General features: G+C 37.7%; 1 protein-coding gene across 2 annotated transcripts in view; it reads right to left on the reverse strand.

The window, feature by feature from the left end:
- The window catches only part of Rel (v-rel avian reticuloendotheliosis viral oncogene homolog), a 30,617-nt gene extending 9,059 nt beyond the window's left edge, over nt 1–21,558 (reverse strand). For both annotated transcript variants that reach the window (XM_005385753.2, XM_013514714.1), the window contains exons 1-4: nt 21,348–21,558; nt 15,693–15,835; nt 12,858–13,006; nt 6,630–6,721 (exon numbers count right to left, since the gene is read on the reverse strand). In XM_005385753.2, the coding sequence (XP_005385810.1) occupies nt 6,630–6,721; nt 12,858–13,006; nt 15,693–15,835; nt 21,348–21,357 (394 nt within the window). In that variant the 5' untranslated portion in view covers nt 21,358–21,558. The remainder of the gene's footprint in view (nt 1–6,629; nt 6,722–12,857; nt 13,007–15,692; nt 15,836–21,347) is intronic.

The raw sequence follows: 21,558 nt of genomic DNA on the forward strand, positions 1-21,558 counted from the left end.
GAAGTGAAGAAATTCTACTTATGTCTCAAAAATTCATTTTTATGAGATTTTTGCTTTGAATTTTCTCAATACTTCATATGAAAATGAATGCTCTGTTGAACACTTAGATATCTTATAAACTGCTACGGAAAACTGAAAAGAGAAGTTAGCAAAATGAGGCTGTGTTTGTGGTACTGGCACACGACGTTCGTAACTGGGACCAAGCCTCCCTTGAGAACTAAGTGGACAAAATGAAAATTCCTCTAAAAATATCAGAGAGCCAACAAGATCATGAAAAATCATGGGATCAAAATACAAGAAAGGGGTAAGGCTCAGTGATAGAGTGATTGCCTAGCTCACGTAAGACCCTGGGGGTTCAAACCCCAGCACTGCAAAAGAAAAGAGGGAGGAAGACAGGAAGGGAAGGAGGGAGGGGAAAGAAAGGAAAAATATGGGACAAGGAAACCCCAAATTTCGAATAAGAAATCACTTTTATCTAGCTATAGACTGCCAATTAAGGGGTGGTTAAGAAGATAAGAAATAGAAATGAACTCCAAGTATAGGAGGGGCCAACGATGTAGCTCAGTGGCATAAGTGCCTGCTGGCAAGTGCAAGGTCCTGAGTTCAATTCCTGGTACCAGAAAAAAAAAAAGTATAGGAGGAAAATAAGAGTTCAGTGTCTGCCAATGATGGGAAATCTAGTAAGTGCCCTATGTTTTGAAGCATTTGGGATCTGGAAGAGCTACACCCGAGGAGGAAGGGTGAATCAGAAACTGTCTTGGTTACCCCTCTCTCCTTGCTGAGACAAAACACTCAATGCCCAAAATTAAGGAAGGAAAGGTTTATTTAGCTTACAGTTTGCGGAGGTTTCAGTCTATAATCAGCTGGCTCCAAGGAGGGTGGCAGGGCACAGGGGCAACACTTCAAGGCAGCAGAAGACAGTAAAAGCAGCAAGAGCAAAAAGCAGGGGGAAGCAAGCCTTGTTTCTGTCCTTATACTCTATGCCGGCTATCCGCCCATGCCCATACCGTCTCCACGCCCTCCTCTTGCACAGGTTCACAATGTAGAAAAGCTGAGTCACTTAGCCAAGCCTCTAGACTCCTCCAGTTGACACAATGTATCAACCATAACATAATAACAAATATACTAGACTTCAGGGAGATTAAAAGTCCAGCTTTAAATGACCTACATCATTCACTGATTTGAGATGATCTGGGATTGCCAGGACACCGAGCTACCTACAAGAAGAAAATGTGCGAGGAGATAATACTGTCTTAGATCTAAGTGTTTTGTAAGTTTTCATCTCAATGTCTACTATTCTACTTTAACCAAGCATATGAGGACACAAAATAATGTTTTAAAAAAGCAAAGACAGAGCAGGGTAAGGTGGCGCTCGCCTGTAATCCCAGCACTCAGAAGACTGAGGCAGGAGGATCATTGCGAGTTCGAGGCCACCCTGGGCTACAAAGTGAGTTCAAGACCAGCCTGAACTGCATAGTGAGACCCTGTTCAAAAAGACAAAAAAAAAAAAAAAAAAAAAAAAGACAAGACAGGGATGGGGATGTGGCCCCGTGGTAGAGCACTTACCTAGCATACGTGAGGCACTGGGTTTGATATAAACACAGACACACCAAAAAAATAGGCCACAATAGAGCCATATAATAAAGTTTTAGACACATAATTTAAAACAATTATTCTCAATACTTTATATTCAGTGAGTTAAAAAACAGATTAAATGATTAGTGGGGAACTTGAAATTAAAGAGCCAAAGATATTCTATATTTGAAAAACATAATAAACTGAAATTCAGATTATCAAATATATTGATTATTTTATAGACACCACTTTGTGTCTTGTTTTTCTGTATTTCAACGACTAAAAACTATTTACCTGTATTGTCCGGCAATAGTTTGTTTCTCTCTCTTTTTTTTTTTTGATACAGGATCTCACTATGTACTTCAGGCTGGCCTTAAACTCACTATGTAGCCCAGGCTGGCTTTGAACCTGCAGCGATCCTCCTGCCTCAGTCTCCTGAGTGCTGGAATTACAGGCGTGCACCACTGTACCAAGCACAGCAATAGTTTCTAAGTGTTAATTTACATTAAAAACCTTTAACCTATCTTCAGTTGATTTTCAGATAGGGTGTGAGGTAGAGAATCCAACTAAACTATTTTCCCCGAATTTTTCTCTTTCTCTTTTCTCCTTTCCTCTTGTCCTGACAAGCCGCTACTTTCACACACTAAACTCTCCTATTTCCTTACATTTGTTTCTAGGCGCTCAGTTCTACTCTACTGCTCCATCCGTCTCGCCTTGCCTCTGCTTTATAAATACCTGCACTGATACAGTCAGCTCCGTTTCACCACTCCTCTTCTATAAAGTGTCCTCCTGTTCCTGTTCTGAATTATATTCTCATATTAATTAAAAATTTTCGCTGGTATGTGGTTTGGATTGCAATAAATCTGTACCAATTAAAAGATAATGGCCTCTTTTCTGAACATGTCTCTCCATTCACATGAGAGTTTTCTATCATCTTATGATAAAATGAGGATGACATTCACCTCAGAAGAGAGTCACTGAGGAATTAAATTATCCAGCAGATGTCACAAAACTATACGAGGCAAATGATATAACTAAGAGAATATTACCTTGGGTGTATTCTGAGAACTGAAAAGGCTTCTGGAGAATTTGGGGTAAGAAAAACAACTTGAATATTTTTGGTAGACAAGTACAAATAAGGCATGTTAGTTCATACACATGTCTGTTTTTTCTTTTAACAAACTGTAATTAAACCACAATCATGTGCCTGACACTGGGCTAAATGGCAAAGATATACACAGAAGACAGTTCCCACCCCCCATACTTTCATGATTTAGTGAGGGAGAAACATGTAAATAGTCAGAGCAAACCATACTGAAAATATATTTAAACACTTTGGGAAAACAGAAGGAATACTCAGCTTTGTTTGGGAAGGGCATCCTTAAACTTGAAGTCTGACCGAGAAGAACATAAGCAGATCAATTCTATGCAAGGGAACTGTATGTATAAAACCACAGTGGCAAGAAAGAACACAGCTTCCTAACAATGCAGATAGTTTAGAAAGACAAAAGCAAACCACACACGCAGTGGTAGAGGAGGATGACAACTGGAACAGAACCAGGGTATGAAGCTCTGAATGCCATGCTTGAGAAGGTGAGCTCCGTTTCTCACAGTGTGGTTCAAGGTTCACCTGTATCAGAATCATCTAGGGGAAGAAATTTCAAACTGTTATTTAGTACCCAAAGATCATTAAATTAATTTAGTGGATTAAACAGTAAGTACTTTCTGGAAGGAATGAAAGAAGGAAGGAAAAGAGGAAGGAAAGAAGAAAAGGAGGGGCCGAGGGAGGAAAGAAGAAGGGGAAGGAAATATAAAATGCAGTGAAGAGTGAGCCATATGGTGAGGGCACTGTAGTAGATGTGATATGTATGCATGCATAGGCACTGAGTGGAGAAATAAAATCTATTTTTCACTGTGGTTCACAAAGAAATTTAGAAACACTTGTTTAAATGCACTTTTAAAAATGCAGATCCCTAAGCTCCATGCCAGACCTGGGAGTATGGCCTAGAATGTACATTTTAAATAAGTACTATGGGATTCTTATGCATGTACAAATTGAGAACTATTGCTAAAGTAGATTCTGAAATGGTCATACTGACTTTAAGAGAATTTTCATGGATGCTTGGGAGGCCAAGGATAAAGGCAGGGATGTAAGTCCACACGCTATCACTAACAGTCTAGGTTAAAAAAGCTGTTAAGCCTATACTCCTACAAGGGTCAATTAAAAGACCAGACAGGACTGGGCTCAGATGGCCAGGTTGGGTGAGCAAGCGTTTTTCTGGAATGGCTAAGGGTTCATAAAGAGACACAGCAGAAGAGAAGAGAGGAAAGATGCTAAAGGTCTATACAGATGATTTTGAAAGTGAGGACCTTTTAGTTTTTAAACTACGTAAGAAGCCACTGCAAGTTTCCGAACATAACATTTCGATTAAGAACTACTCTAGAGTTATGGGAAAAAGCGACTGTAACTCAAATTATGAGATGAGGGCTGGGGACACAGCTCAGTGGCACAGTGCCTGCCTGGCAAACACAAGGCCCTTAGTTAGGTTCCCAGTACAAAAAAAAAAAAAAGACAAAAAGCTATGAGATGGTGAGTTCCTAAACTAGGAAGACAGGGAAAGGTTAGAGGAAGAAATGCAGAAATGCTTGATACAACAAGTAGTGGGAGATGTTAGTTCAGTGGAAGAGTGCTTGCCTAGCATGTGCAAGGCCTTGGGTTAATTTCCCTCCAACAAGGAAAAAGAAAAATAACAGTAAAATATCGAGGTGACCACTGAAAACATGTGATGGACGAGCTGGCAGGACTGTTCCGCCCACAAACCTGCATTCATCTAGGCAGCACAGCACAGCTGTTATGATCATGAATCTTGGAGTCAGGCTGCCATATTCAAACCTTGCCTTTACCAGTGGGTGTGGTGGTGCACGCCTGTAATCTCAGCACTTGGGAAGCTGAGGCAGGAGGATCACCATGAGTTCAAGGCCAGCCTGAACTATATAGCAAGACCATGCCTCAGAAAAACCAAAAAACAAAATAAAACAAACCTTGCCTTTACCACTCATTAGCTATATGACCTTCAGCAAATTACGTAACGTTTTTATACCTCCATTTTCTTACTTATAAAGTGAACATATCAATAGTATCGGGGCTGGGGATTTAGCTCAGCGGCAAAAGCGCCTGCCTGGCAAGCGCAAGGTCGTGAGTTCGGTTCCCGGTACCGGAGAAAAACCAAAAACAACAACAACAACAACAACAACAACAACAAAAAAAAAAATCAATAGTATCTACCTCCTAGGTTGTTACAAGGGTTGAATGACATAAATATGTAAAACACTATCTACCAAAAATTAGTTTAAGTGCTATCTCTATGTATGGTATTAATTTCATCCCTGGTCCTAGACTACAAAAAAACAAAAAAACCCAAAGAAACTCTCCTGTTTCCCTTTTTAATGCCTTTACCACTAGCATCAAGAAACTATGTTTGAATTCCAGCTAGCACTTACATTTTCTGACTATCTTGGGATGGTATATGACCAAAGCTTTTGGTTTTCTCTTCCATGAGGCAGTGTTATTCAATGATTCAATAAAAAGCGTAGATAAAACACTTAACATTTACTTCCTCATATACAGGAAATGCTTACTAATAAATGATAGCTATTGTTTATAATCTCCTTGTTTTATACTGCACCTAGACCTAGATGGACCCCTTAAAAGTCTGGCCTTAATTTGACAATGGATCAAATCTTTAAGTGACTGTTGACACAGAAATTTCCCACTTCTGAAAATTTATCCCAGAGAAATAACTACCCAAGAGCTTCTTAAATACAATTTAAAAAGTTAAATGTTCATTAGAACAAATTAGTTTACCCAAACAGCAGAATATGTGAAAAAAAAAAAAAAAACCAACAGATATGTAAGTACTGACATAGATTTTTTTTTTTGACAGATGTTTAAAATATAATCCTGAGTAGAAAAAAAAATAAGAATAGCAAGCATAGAACGATCCCTTTTACATAAAAATACCTATATATGACTATACATGTTTAAGAAAATTTTAGAAAAATATACATCAAACTTCATAGTAATCTCTTCTGGCAATTAAGACTGAAGGGGAGAAAGGAAACTTTTGCTTAATACTAAACAGTATGAGAAATGAAGACCTACATGAAAGATATACACGTCCTACAGCTCATAAAACAATTCCTGTTTGTGAGCATATTTCTTAAATTATTATTTCCCCAAAGTATTTTCATATAGCTAGGAAAAATACAAGCCCACAATATAAAGATGTCTTGAATATGACAAAGAAATCTATTCTTTGTGAATTTTATATAGTTACTCAATTCCTGATATGCCTATTTAAGTGGCTGCAGAAGACTTTAGAATGAAGAATACCAAGAAGAACCTAGAATGCCAGCACTTATCTGCCTAAAAATTGTATCACATGCCATATTCAGATAGTGTCATACACACAAATGCTTAATAAATGCTATCCCAAATAAAACTCACTGAACAGCAAATATCTAGCCATATACATAAATACACTATGAAGATAGTTTGTGTGGCTTCTACTATTTCTGTACTTTCATATATGGGATTAGGTTTTGCTACTGAACATGCCTTTAAATTAAATGCATTCCAGCAGGGTGTGGTGGGGCACACACCTGTAATCCTAGCTCTTGGGAGGCTGAGACAGGAGGATTGTCACAAGTTCGAGGCCAGCCTGGACTACATAGAGAGTTCAGGGAGAGCCTGAACTACAAAGTAAGACCCTGTCTTAAAAACATTCAATGAGAATCAGAACATTCTGAGGTTTTCTTAGCGAAAATAGTGACACTCTTCAGTGATATCAGAAAGCCTTGTCTCTATGAGTTCTTTCCTAAAACTGAAACATTTTAAATATACTTCATTCCTCAGATGCAGATATAAGTCAGTAAGTAGAAAATTGAACACAAAACTGAAAATCACTTTTAAAATATAAGTTCAGGATACAAACAGAAGTCACACAGTAAGTCAGCACCTAAGTAACAGAAATGGTTATATCAAATACACTTACCATTGAAAGGATTGATTCCTGCACTTATTCGTGAAATAACAGCTTCTTTTACTTCTTTTTTCTTTACACATCGAATACCCAAATTTTGAAAACTAGAAGAAAAAAGAACACTTTCAAAACTGCATTAAAGCTGAATAAAAGGAGTACTACAAGATATCAAGCATATATCCAACACTGAGAAGTCATCACGCTGTTGGGGTACAAAAGCATGAGCTGTACTTCTAACTACTACAATGCAAGATGTAAGAGTAAAAAGCGGCATTACACTTCGTGAAGAACCGTTAAAAGGAAATAAATATTTCCTAATATATAAGGAAAATGATACAGTACATACAGTACTGTATCATTTTAATAATATTTTACAATTATATCTTACCAATATGCTTATGCCAAATATACCAGAGTAACAAGAAAGCAACATCAAAAAGTAAACAAACAAACTGATAATTAAATCATTAAAATCTGTGTACTTGGCCAGGTGTGGTGTGCATGTCTGTAATCCCAGCACTTGGGAGGCTGAGACAGGAGGATCGTTGTGAGTTCGAGGTCAGCCTGGGCTACAAAGTGAACTCAAGGCCAGCCTGAACTGCACAGCGAGACCCCGTCTCAAAACAGACCAATAAATAAATAAATAAAAAGAAAATCTGTGTACTTGATTATATGAAACAAAAAGTGTAAAAAGATGCTCACAGCCCAAAGTCCGTAGATACATTTCATGAAGCTTGTATGCTGCCTATGTTAAAAAAAGAAAAAACAAAATCTGTATAGATACCAAAACTTAAAAACCAACTAGTTGTATATTAATTTCTGGCTTCATAAACATTCTAGAAGTCCAGCAATACTAGGTTACGACAGAAACAACTAGCTGAGACTGAGCACCTGTAGCTGCATTGACAAGGGCTCTCAAGTCTGCTAGTGCCTGCTAAGTCCTTCCACACCTGATCCTCTGCACTCTCTGATGCTGCCTGCCTGACCCTCAGAGGTACGAGTTTTCAGCCCCAATTTCACAGACAAGAGCAAGGGAATATATTCTGTGACATATTACATGAAGTTATAAGATATACTGAAATGTGTTTTTATTAGAAAGAAGTTAAATACTAACAATATTTAACAAAAGTTTCAAGATATCACTTATGGAAAACTTCTCAGTAGCTACAAATATTACTAATTTGCATAGTGTAGTACAGAGGGTGGTGGGGGGAACTCCCCTACCACGACCAGTCACACTCGTTCCCACATGGAAAAACCATGACATCATTAAAGCTAGGTGGGCGTGAATAATGAAACAACTCAATTGTAATGACACTACTATTTGTTCAAACTTCACATGGCACTTGGCAACCAGGGGCTGCCTTGTTTACCTCCCTCCATGCTTGTGCTACCTATGCTCACACTGCACACTTAACCACACTGAGGGTTGTGTAGCACTTACAGTATCTTTGACAATACCACCTTCTTCCTCCAATAATTACAAAATAAATCATGAATTGAGAATTCTTTCTTGAAATCCTGAAACTACAATTCTCTTCCTCAAAGGTATTATACTTCTTTGAAAGATTCTTAGGTTCTTTTTCTTTGACAGAAGATTTTAAGAAATTTCTCCTTCTCATATATTTATATGCTGCTTTATTTTGTTTCACCTGAATAATCATACTTGACTGCCATTTACAGAAAGAGAAGTAACAAGAGATTTTTGAAATTCTGAGAGCTCAGCAGTAGAGCATTTGCCCAGCATGCACAAGGCCCTGGGTTTGATCCCCTAAGTGAGCACACACGTGCACACTCCCCAACCTAACTCAACCCAAACCAAACAAAATCCCACAAAAACCTGACCCAAGGAAACCAAGGATCACAGAGATTATCTGAATAAATTATTCATTCACATATTCATCACAGTCACTCAACACAGGTTGGAGCTCCTCCTATGTGCTAAGAATTCTGGAAAGTAATAGAGAGTATAAGACCCTTGCCCTCATGGAACTTGTAGTACGGTATACAGGAAACTACAACACATGGGCCAAATCTAGCCCAGTGCCTGTTTTTCTAAATAAACTTCATATTGGAATACAGTCTTACTCATTCATTTATGTATGATTTGTGGCTTTTTCATGCTGCAGTAGCAGAATCCAGTAGTTGCAACAAAAACTGTAATGCCTACACAGCCTAAAATCCTTACAATCCAGCATTTTACAGAAGAAGTCTAGTAACCCCTACCCTGGTGAGTCAGACAGCTATTAAATAATCACAAACTGAAATTACGACAATTTTATGGAGGAAATACGTATGTTTAGAGGAGTCAGGCCAGGGATATAGCTCAGGGGCACAAGCGCCTGCCTGGCAAGCGCAAGATCTTGAGTTTGATTCCCGGTACCAAACCAAAAAAAAAAAAAGGGCTGGGGATATAGCTCAGTGGCATAAGCGCCTGCCTAGAGGAGCCTATGATGGAAGACAATTGATAAATTCAGGGCAGAAAGGGAGTGATACTTAATAACAAATGGAATGGAAGTTGTGTGGAAAGGAACAGACCATGCGAAGGTCCCTAAAAAGAGCACTGTGAGCGCTACACATTAAGAGGTTTTTGTGAGTGGTACGGAGAGGTCACAGGATGCACAGCAGAACCGAAGCCCAGCAATACAGTGGGTGTGTAGGCCATAGAAGGAACACTGTCCTTATTATGAGAGACAAAGCAATTAAAATGTCTTACGCAATTTGGTTTGTATTTTAAAAGATCACTACCTAAAGTGAAGGGAGACTAAAGGGAAGAGGCATTTTAAAACGCTGACGAAAGACCACCATGCAGAAAGTTATTACAGGAGCCCAAATTTAGCATACAGAGATGTGGAGATAGACCTCACTGCATGACAACACGGATGGATTCAAGAGCTGTGCAGGAGGTACGTGCTAGTCGAGTCACACCGGTGTGAGCGGTGTGGGGATACCACCTATGTTTGGGGCTTTTAAAGCAACCATTAAGACAAGGCCCTTTAGAAGATGAATTTTGAAGAGAAAGAGCTATGATTATGCCAAGATCACGGTTTGGGGCATATTTTTTCAAGGTGCTTTTGAGACATTTAAGAGAAAATTAACAGAAAGCAATTGGATTAAATATCATTCCCCCCAAAAAAGAACAAAGATCCCTGGAAGAAACTGATGACTGAAGGGCTGGAGCACAAAAAGTACAACTCTTGAAAAGTGTTACACTGGCAAGTAAAGAGGTGCTTGAAGAAGGACGAGAACATACCAAAAGGATGCAGCAGACAGACGGGGGTTTGTACTGGCCAAGGCTGGGTCAATCTGAAGTCAAAATAACAGCGCTAATGGGCTATCGTACACTGAAGAGGACTCATAAATTCAGTGATAATTTTTAAATAGGAAAAGGAAAGTTCTTTGTTAACAGAATGCCAATTAGTAACACTACCAATGGAAAAAAAAGGTTATGACATATCTCCTAAAGGGATTTTTATTTTTAAAAGGTTATGACATATCTCCTAAAGGGACAATAATGCATCACCTCCATAGACTTCTTGCCAAGGTGTTGCATGAAACACGTTAATATAAAAATATTATTCATGTTAAACATAGTGCTAAACATAATGCATGGGATCCTGGATTGAGGGTAAAGCTAGGACAACCATAAAGGTCATTATTGGGCCAGGCGTGGTGGGGCATTCCTGTAATCCCAGCACTTGGAAGGTTGAGGCAGGAGGATCACCATGAGTTCAAGGCCATCTGGACTACATATACACACCCAGACCCTGTCTTAACGTTCCCCAAAGTCATTATTGGGACAATAACTGAGATAATCCAAAATGTTAACTGCTAGAAAAGTAGGAAGCAAAACAAGTTTGTTCTCTTAGAAATCAAAAAAGATTTCTTTCTAATGTACTTTAAAATTATTTTATTAAAATTAACATATATTACTTATATGAATTAAGGGGAGCCATTGTGATGTTTTCACACATGCCTGTCTCATGCATTGAACATCATCCATCCATTCTTTTTCTACTCTCTCTCCTTCTACCAAAAATATTTCAAAGCGGGAGTACCTATCAGTTAAAATGTTATTAGAACTTCAACCAACAGAGACAGAAAGTAGTTTTTGCTATGTATATAACTAGATATTTTATATTTTGTGTTATCATTAAAGAACATTTTTAAAGTGTTTTATCTAAATGGTTATTCCTAATACATAAGGAAAATTACTAACCCTTTTTCTGTTGTAATTAGTTTCACTTTTCCCCAAGAATCATAGATGCTCATTATAAAAGTGAATTATAAAGTAAGTTAAAACACACAGCCAGGTGCGGTGGCACACACTCATGATCCTAGTACCTAGAAGAGTGAAGCAGGAAGATTACAAATGTAAACCCAGCCTGGACAACTAAATGAGAAGTAAACGTCACACGTCTTCCCCCTCTGGTGGCTAGGCCGGGACAGGGTCATGGAGAAGGTCACGCCCAGGGTGTGCAAGATGAGGACACACATCCCCACTGTGCAAGCGCACGGTTATTCTCATCAAACCACACCTTCTCTTTCTCACAGCAGCCTGTTTTCCACATGGAGGTTGTGCTGCTCGGCCCACAGCTGTGGGAGTTCTCCATGCAGTAAAAAATGGCTGGGGATGCAGTTCAATGCAAAGACTACCGGTTCAAGCCCCAGGACCTCAATAAATAAATAGTAAAAATATAAAACCTCACACATTACCTACCCAAAGACAACACCCATTAATGTCTTACTATACATACTACTATGTATATGTAGTATATATTATCATATGTCTATAAATTCACTTTTAACAAAAATAAGATTACTCTTTTAATCTTGTTTTAAAACCTATTATATTTATCTGACACATACCAACAGACACTTGCAATGCTGCTTTTATAACTACATAGAAGTACAATATAGGATGTACCAGTTTATTTAACCAGTCTCCTTTGTTTAGTATTTAGATTGCTTCTAACTTTTTGCCATCACAAACAAAAGTGCACTGAACATTATTATAGTTAAAGGTTTGAACATTCTTGATTATTTTCTGAGGAAAAACACCTAGAGGTGGAATTGCTGGTTTAAGGTACATTCCTATTTTTCAGGGTGTTGGTATATAAATTGCCTATCAAAAAAAAAATTTTTTTTTTTTTTTTGTCTTTTTGAGACAAGGTTTCACTGTGCAGTTCAGGCTGGTCTAGAACTCACTTTGTAGCCCAGGCAGTCCTTGAACTCATAGCAATCCTCCTGCCTCGGCCTCCCGGGTGCTGGGATTCTAAGGGTGCACCAGGCCTGGTCCAAAACGATTTTATTAATTTAAATTCTCATTACTATAATGAATAGGTCCATCTCTGGTAGCCTCATCAACATGAAAATGACTTTTTTTCTGTGGTACTGGGGATTGAGTCAAGGCCTTTACACTAAGTACCCCCTTTGCACTAAGTACCCCCACATGTACTTTTAGAAATTTTTTAATTTTATAGAATTTTTTTTTTTTTTTTTTTTTAGATAGGGTGTCACTGTGTAGTTCAGCCTCACCTTAAACTCACTATCTAACCCAGGCTGGCCTCAAACTCATAGCAATTCTCCTGCTCAGCCTCCCAAGTGCAGGGAAGAAGTTTTTCAATTTTATAATAAGGTCTTGTTAAATCGCTGAGTTGCCCAAGGCTGTGTGTAAATTGGCAATCCTCCTGCCCCACCCTCCCAGAGAGCTGGGATTATAGACATGCACTACTCTGCACAGCTGGTTTTGCTTTTGTTTTTGTTTTTTAATCTTAGAACATATGATGTTAATTTTATAATCTGCCCCTTTCTTAATAAATTCTAGAGTTTTCCAGTTGATTTTCTCACTTCAGCAATTTTTAATTTAAACATAATGAACAGATGGAGTAAAAATTTTTCATGAATTGTTCGAGCTGAAGGGCCGGGGATACAGCTCAGCAGCACAAGCGCCTGCCTGGCAAGCGCAAGGTCCTGAGTTTGACTCCTGGTTCCAAAAAAAGAAGTAAGAATTGTTCAAGCTGAGAAAAAAACACATAGCATAAAATAAATTTTTTACTCTCAGTAATAATAAAGAAGTATTCCTACCCACCATGTGCTGTGTCTACTGATGAAGAATGAAAGCACAGCTCTAACGTGAACAGTATGGATGTTCTGCTAAAAAGTAAAAGATGGCCATGGATAGGAAACAGCGTGCAGGGCTTACCCTGTTCCCACAGATGTGTACGACTGTATACTTACAACAAAGGTCTCCGTTCTTGTCCAAAATCAGCTTCATAGTAGCCATCTCTGCAGTCTTTTCCAACTAAGTCATGAGGGTGCGGTTTATATGGGTCATTCTTTGTAACTAATGTAATTCTCACTTTTCCTTTTCCATAATAGTTCATAATCTGAAAAAGGAGTAGTTAAATACACAATCCATAAATACACCCATTAATAACTAATCTACTAAATTAGAGTTCAATTTCTATGACATAGCACTGGATTAAAAAAAAGTTCAATTGGCCAGTAAGTGCATTTGAGATGAAGCTTTCCAGAGAACACCAGCAGGGAAAAACTTACCTGTCAGCACCTGGACATTTAATTTTCTACTCTAATTTCAACTGGTCATATCACTGGACTCTACTTATTTTCCTTCTAAAACAAGTAAAACTATACTACAAGTTTCATTGCAGAACATAAGGAAATACTTAAGTGTTACGCAGCTAAGTACCTTGCTCTTAGATGTACTGTCATACCATAAACATTCCTTGAAAATACATGCCCTTGGGGCTGGGGATTTAGCTCAGCGGCAAAAGCGCCTGCCTGGCAAGCGCAAGGTCATGAGTTCGGTTCCCGGTACCGGAGAAAACCCCCCCCAAAAAAATAAATTAAAAAAAAAATACATGCACTTAAGCCACACTGATAATGACAGTATGCAAATATGATTGCGTTACTAAATACATTGTATTTCACAAAAATATGTGCTAATCAACAGGCATATAAAGTATTCACTGTACATTAAGCAATAAAGCAAGTTGAATTTTACAAGATTGAGGTTCACACAGAAAGTACCTCTAGAACACTCACCCTAAACAGGCAGTAGACACTTAGAGATGGAGAAGAACTAATGTTCCTTGCTGAAGCTGGCAAATTTGACAGAACAAGCAAGAAATATAAAAACCAGCATAATACAAAGGGATGGAGGTAGTTAAACAAGAATAGGCAGCTTTCCGGTACAGGGCACTAAAATTCATAATTCTAAATTTAGACAGAATGTGAACAGTAACCAGGAAGTCTTTGTGTCTTTCTGAATGAAAGAGAAGGTAACCACTGAAGACTGTAAGAAAGGCTGATTTAGACACAACTCAAGCCACACAGTGTATGCAGGACCTGCTGGAATGCTAAGAACACAGACCTTAGAAATATTTTAAAGTTAGTCACGTAGTAGTAGTAGTTATGTAGTAGTAATGTAGTAGTAGTTTTGTAGTAGTAGTAGTAGTTATGACTCAAAGGATTAGAAGAACAAAATTTTAAAATTTCCTTTTTATTACACATTACTCATTTTAACACTTAAAAAGATTTACATGAATCAAGTCCATACTACTGCCAAAAAATGTTACTCAAAAATAGAAATTTGATTTGGGCGTGGTGGTACATGCCTGTAATCCTAGCACTCAGGAGGCTGAGGCAGGAGGATCGCTGTGAGTTTGAGACAGCCTGGGCTACATAGTGAGTTCAAGACCACTGAACTACATAGCAAGAGCCTGCCTCAAAAACAAAACAAAACAAAAACAAATTTGGTCATTAGATGAGAGCAAAAACTCTGATGTACTACTGCACAGTATTATGATCATAGATAACAATAATGTACTACATATTTCAAAAAGCTAGAAAAAAGGACTTTGTTTTCTGCATGAAAGAAATTATGTTTTTGGAAATAAGTTAAACACCACATTACTTTATTCAATTATGTATAATTTTTATGTTTTATGTATCAGTTAAAAATACAATAAAATAAAAATAGGAATTTGTTATTTAATACATAATTTTGTCTTAAATTGTAATTTAGCAAGTCTCTAAATCCAATAATGTACTTTGTAAATAATCTAGTTTTAAAATAGTGAATTAAGCACTATTGGTAAAAGAAGATATATACCATTTTTCAAAATCTTCTTTGTTGGGCCTGGGGATTTAGCTCAGTGGCACAGCGCCTGCCTGGCAAGCGCAAGGTCGTGAGTTCAATTTCCGGTACTGGGGAAAAAAAGAAAAAAAGAAAAAAAAAAAAGAGTGGAAAATTCCTCTTTGTTATTAAGCTTTTGTTTGTTCTGGTTTTTTGAGGAGGTAGCATCTTACTATTTTGCCCAGGCTGGTCTCAAATTTCTGGACTCAAGTGACCCTCAGTCTCCCAAATAGCTGGGGACTGCAGCAGGCACACACAACTGCACTTGTCCTAGTATTAAATTTTTAAACTGGCATTTAAAGGATAAAAAAGGCAAATAACATACAGCTTATAAATATAAATTTAGTATATCTTATATTTACTAAAACACCTCTAATCGAAAACTCCTTTCAAAATTTGTTAACATGAAAAAGTTAAATTTAAAGTTATAATATCTTAAATGATGTCAATGATCCCGAGGATATGCAATAGGCATTAAAGATAAGGAAAAGTCTTCTTCTCCACAGGCCCTAGACTAAGAAATTGCAGGAAGAACTTCTGATGAAGTTCTCAAATCCATGTTTTAATCCAGGCAATAATCTCCATTACCTCTGTATGTAAGAATGTCTTTTCCTCATTAAATGTTTTGTGTTCCATGAAAGGAATAATGAGCTAAAAACTGCCAATATATACTAAGTACTGCAAATCACTGAACTTACATTAATACGCAAACATATAATTATAGCAAGGAAGAGTCTGTATTATATTAAGAAATGATCCTGCACACCTAGCTAACACAGATAAACTAAAAAGAAAAAAAAAGAAAAGAAAAAGACTACAGGGATGACTGTGAAGAAACTGAGCTTAATACGACTGCTATAGCTAAAATCTGAAGCAACTAAAGGTGAGACTGACACAGGCGAGGCGTCTATTACCTGGATAGACGGGTATGTTCTGTTGTCCTCTGTGCTGTGCTCCCCTGGAATGCTGCCTGCTGATCGCCCTTCACATTTGTATCTAAAACGCATTCCCCTCTGCCTGGGCTGTTCGACTATCTCTACATACGGGGTATATCCACCTGAAAGTTTAAAAGGAAAGGGAATATAATTGAGTTTAATACTTTTAAATAAAAGAACTTTAAAGTCTGGAATGATTTTAGACTTCTAGAAAAATTGACATGACAATTTAGATAGTGTGTTTATGGAGTAAGTATACTGACAAAAGAATGGAAAAGCAATTGTTGAAAAGATTAAGTGAAATGTTTAAAAAAGATTTTTAAAATAGCAAAAATAAGATAAATATTAGTTGTCATATTATATATCATGTACTTTAAAATCCTTGAAACACTTTTCCTCTTGCAGAAGCTCTTAACTGGTAAAAAAACCTCACTAACGACTCTGTAACAGAATTTACTATTGTAATACACATTCCTCCAGCGGGAAGTAACCTCCTTTCCATTTATTTGTGTTTACAGCAACTATTTCAGGTAACTTTAACTTAGGAAAGACCCGTCATTATATTTGTGCAAGGTACCTGAAGGCACAGATTGTGCTATTCATCAGTGACTTCTATACACAAAGTAAATAACTGCATTCGGTGAATGATTAAAAACCTAAAGATCTTTTGTTTGTGATTTATTCAGAAATTAAAGAACTATATTAATGATTAATTGGCTCTTTACTGGATTCTAGTATGACAGAAAAAATTGTGCTCTATAGGGACTAGAATCACTACACTTTCATACTTCTTTATAACCCTTCATATCTGATTTCTTTATCTGTATCTGTTATCTTAAAAAACCTCCTAGCTATAAATCATTTACTTTATGTATCAGTATACAACACCAGTTACTTCCTTCCTTTGTACTGTTTTGTAGTTCCCTTCTGCCTGAAAACAAAAAGTGCTGAAATGTACTCATCTATGCGGAAAAGGTAAAATACAAGCCAGGGAACTGTGAGGAAAAGGAATACCCAACTAGTATTACTGACAGTCACTACAGTTTTGAAAAGCACTGAGACATCTTCAAAACTGGTTCTACATAATTTGATTGTTGTAGTTTTCTTTAACCAATACTTTGCATAGCTAGGACGGATCTGTATATTTTAACAGTATTTTAAAAATGCTACAGGCCAGAATAACATTTGAAACATAGCCAAGATGCATGCAGATATATTTATGATTTTATTTGCACCTAGGCAAAAACAGTGCTTTTTAAAACATTCTGCTTCTCAGATAAAGTATGAATTTTTAAGATAAAAAAAGTATAAAATGGATCAACCAATAGAAACAGACACATTCATTAAAATCTTATCCTTAGAATTAGGAACCAGCATTAAGTGTACAATGAAAAAATGTTAATTACATATAGTAATTATTTTTATTTTTTCAAAAAATTTTTGAGACAGAATCTTGCTATGGCTGCCCTTGAACTCACTATGTAGCCCAGGCTGGCCTCAAATTCAGTGATCCTCCTGCCTCAGCCTTCCAAGTGCTGGGATTACAGGTGTGTGTCATCACACCAGGCACATATAGTAATTACTAAATAGTTTTAAAGCACTTATATCTATTTCTCATTTGATCCTCTTAACTTTAATCTTAATAAAAACAGAACAGAAATTATCATCACATTTTACAGATGATAAAATTATAGTTCAAAATTATATGAAGTATTGAAAAAAAGAAATCACAAATGACATAAGTGGTTATGACAGCTGCGATTTCAGGGTGTCAAATTTAAAAAACAAGCGTAAAAGCAGCTAGGGCTAAAATCCTAACAGCTGATACAAGACATAACCTGCAAAATAAAATAAAAGCAACGTAGTTTAACACAATAGTGCATCTTGATATAGGTAACTGAATATTTACATCTAGTGAAATCCCTACACAAAAAAGACATACATCACAACCATTTTTTAGCTTTTCCAAGTCACAGAACACGTTCTGACCTCATCTAAGATCTGAAGAGACATGGAACTCAAGCATAAAGCCCAGACACACGTTTCTGAAAGTCATCCGAGTTAGTCTAAACACTGCTGATAAAGAGCCACTGTCCTAAAACATGGAAAAGTGGAAAAAATGATGCCTATATCTGGACAAAGTTCAGGTCCAAGTATAAACTGGGCCATGGATAAAACAGGCAAAGCAATTCTGACTAGTTGTAACTTCTTTTTCTCTATCACTCAAAAAAGCTTATTTGAATGCAGGCAAGGAAAAATAAAAATGTTGGGATGCCCTTCAATTGATATAATTTATTTTAAAAACAAGTCATTTACAGAACAAACCTTTTAACTACTGTCAGTAATGTATTGCTTACCATACAGCACATGAATGATGGCCATGCCAAGGTGTCAAAACATCACAGTTGAAAAAACAAACAAACAAACAAACAAACATCCATAGCAACTGAGAATAGCTAACCAGAGTGCATCTCTCCTACAGAGGTGCTGAGTGATACATTTTGCCTGAGACTGGAAGGAGCAAAGGAAGCTAACAATACAAACTTTTCCAAAAACTATCCCTCTGTCACTTTGGAGAAAAAGAAAATAAGATCTATTCCTTTTTATTCTAACCAGGTCTATCAAAGTTTATTAGATACATTTCAACAGGCTGACTTTCAACTAAGTGGGCAGTAAGAATCCAAGAAATGGAATTTTCAGATGAATATTCAACTGATATATGCTGCATAAAGTACATAAAAAAATTTAAAATGTTTTGGAAACTCAGATTCCACTGCTATGGGGTCAGGAGAAAATCAAGTCTTAAAAAAGGTTTTTATGGGTTAGCATGAAAAAGCCAAGAAATATTTAAAATCTGTCCTAGATTATATAGATATTTAAATGAAAAATACATGTCAAGGCCAAATTATCTCCATTCAGATGGCCAGACTTAGAAATAAAATTACAGGAGGCTCAGTTAAATATGAATTTGAAATAAACTTTTCTTTAAGTGTAAGACATTCTATGACTATTAGAGCCATGTACCTACAACACAATCACGTGCAGAGAACACAGATGGGCGAGAGCTGAAACAAACGAAAACTCTAAGCACCTTAAATTGTATTTGAGAAAAACGCTAAACATGCTGTAAATGCTCCAATTTATGATTCAACATCTGACTCCCCCAGTCATTTCAGTCATTCTATTAATTTTTCACACGACTGTTAACTTTTTGATATCTAACATTTTTGAAATCAATTCATATATGTATGCAGTCTTACTCTTAAAAAAAAGAAGTTGTCTCTTTAGTTATCCATGCCTAACTTCCAGCTCTATTATTAGAGTAAAATGCGTCACGCTTACATACATTTTTTCCTCTTTCTCAAGAGAAAAAAACAATGGTTCTCTTTAAATTCACACCACAAAGAGCTGGGAAGCAATGTGGTTTACAAAACAGTTTATGTACTTCTCATTAGTGACAGAGCAAAATAATACTAAAAAAAGTGAGTAAAAATAAATTTAAAAACATATTTCATTTAAGACTGTTATTGGGAACCACAGCTGCGTGCCATATAAGGATAATATGCTCTTTTTACTAAACAACAAGAAGTTTTAAATTCAGCCATTAAACATCTTAACATTAAATAGGATAAAACCATAAATTATACAAAAGTAATGACTTTCATCCTTGAGTTCCACAGGGGCCTGGAAATATTTTACATCATTGTGCCTATCTATAGTCAAGGTATAGTATTTTTTTTTTAAAGGCAATGAAAAACTGTTTAGTAGCTGGGCTGTTGAATCTTAAGTCCTAAATAATCTCCTAATTTACCTGAGCAAATCTAGAATCATTATATGAAGTCTCTATTTCCACTGGGCTGATAAATGTTTGCTTACGAGATGATGATCTCCGTTACTTTTACCTGACAGGCATTACTTATTTAACGACACATACCTATTTTCACATGACATCCGGAGAGAAATGAAACAGTCTGAAATGCTTAGTAATCAACAAAAATAGTCTTTGAAATTTTAATACTACCATTAGGTGTACCCAGATTCACTTTTTTGGCCTACCGGTTTTAAATAACTGAATTACAATTTAAATAATTTGCTATATTTTAAATAGCCCCATTTAATGGAAAACGAGAAAAAAAAAAAAAAAACCCAAAAAACCAACAAAAATAATCATCACCCTACAACTTCCAGATCTTTAAAACTTTCCATTTATCTTTCCCTTCATTTAGGGAATCAGTCTTCTTAACAGAACAAAATACAGTGTCACTAAACAGGTTTAAATTGTATCACAATTTTACCATGTGGGTCTGTACAGTACTCTATACAGAAATAATTTTTTTCTCTTAAAAAATTGTAAGTATTACATTCATGCAATATAGTAATAAAGAACTAGTTAAACCTCCAAAGGCAGATCTTGTTTTACCCCTAATGTGTGACAAACAGTAACCAAATAAGTTACGTTCATATTTTTAATCTAAACGTGCGCTGAATTTATGAATTTACAAGATAATCTGAAAGTCGGGAGTTATGTAGATGGGCACAGGGAAAGTTAAAACATTTTAAACTATATTTGTTTTCTCACATGAAAACCACAGGCAAAATGAAATCAAATGTCATGTGAAACACCGATTTCCTTTCCAGCCTACAGCAGCAGCGCTGGCACTGCTCTGCTCAACCCTTTAAAGAGGTTCTTTCTGCGTGCTACTTCCTCTTCCCTACCGAACATCAACCTGCCACCGGTGCTCGCTCCGGAGGCCGTGGGGAGGGTGCGGGTCAAGCATAAACAAGCCCCCTTTCAGCCTCTCAGTACAAGCTTAATGCATAGTTAGAGCTCCCCATCACCTCGCCAGACCCAATCTGATTCAGCCGCCCAGGCTACAGGCAGCCCCGGCCAGGCTGTCTACACGAGACTTTAGCTCTGCGAACCTGTTTCCCCGCAAAGCACGAGATCAAGTATTAGCAACAGAAAAGAAGTATCTGAATTAAATGATGAAGTTGTTTTTATTCCTACCCATTATTTTAAAGCACAGATCGCCTAAAAATCTTTCTCCTTTACTGCTAACAAGAAAAGAAAATTCGACGTCTCTCCTTGGTAAACTGGAAAAGCGTGCGCTTTAGTCCCACAGTAAGAAGTATCCGCTGCGTTTCCACTGAACACCCGTTAAAACATCACTGAGGACTTCTGCAGTTGAGCCACATTTTGTGCAACTGTCAGCACAAAAGCGATCACCTACTGGCCCCGGATGAAATTCAAGTTTTAAAAAGGTGAGAGCTTGTCCCAGGCCGGAAGGTTCCTCATTCTTGTCCCAAAATATGAAACCACCGTTTCTGTACAGCTCCGTCTGTAAGTACGAGGACGCTTGGTTCTCTTTCATTTAGATTATCCCTGCACTACGCCTAACCATCAGGTGGCCGGGAATTGCTGAAGTTCCAGCTATCAAACCGGATCAGATTACAGAGCGCGGCTCTGATTTCGCACGCGAGCCCTGCCGCAGGTAAACTTTACAAAAGGCGGACGCCTCGCCAACGCGGCGATCTGAAAGCACGAACGCCGCAACCCCGAACAGAGCCCCCGAAACTCGGCAGCGAGCCCTCAGGGCAGGGCCCCCGGCCCCGGCCGGCGCCCGCGGGACTCACCCGAGGCCATGGTGATCTCTCCGCGCCGCCCGCAGCTCCCACTGGGGCGCGAGGCCGCCGTCCGTCCGTCAGCCGTCAGTCGGGAGGGCCTCTGCCGGCGGGACCCCTCGGCCTCCAGACCAGCCCCGAAGCCTCCTCCTCCTTCCCGCCCTCCTCGGGCTCTGCGGCTCGCACCTTCCCACCCCCTGACTTCTCGCGTTTCGGGTCACCG

The sequence above is a fragment of the Chinchilla lanigera genome, unplaced genomic scaffold (assembly GCF_000276665.1).
Source record: "Chinchilla lanigera isolate Chin_1 unplaced genomic scaffold, ChiLan1.0 scaffold00023, whole genome shotgun sequence".
In the NCBI taxonomy this organism is placed as follows: Eukaryota; Metazoa; Chordata; class Mammalia; order Rodentia; family Chinchillidae; genus Chinchilla; species Chinchilla lanigera.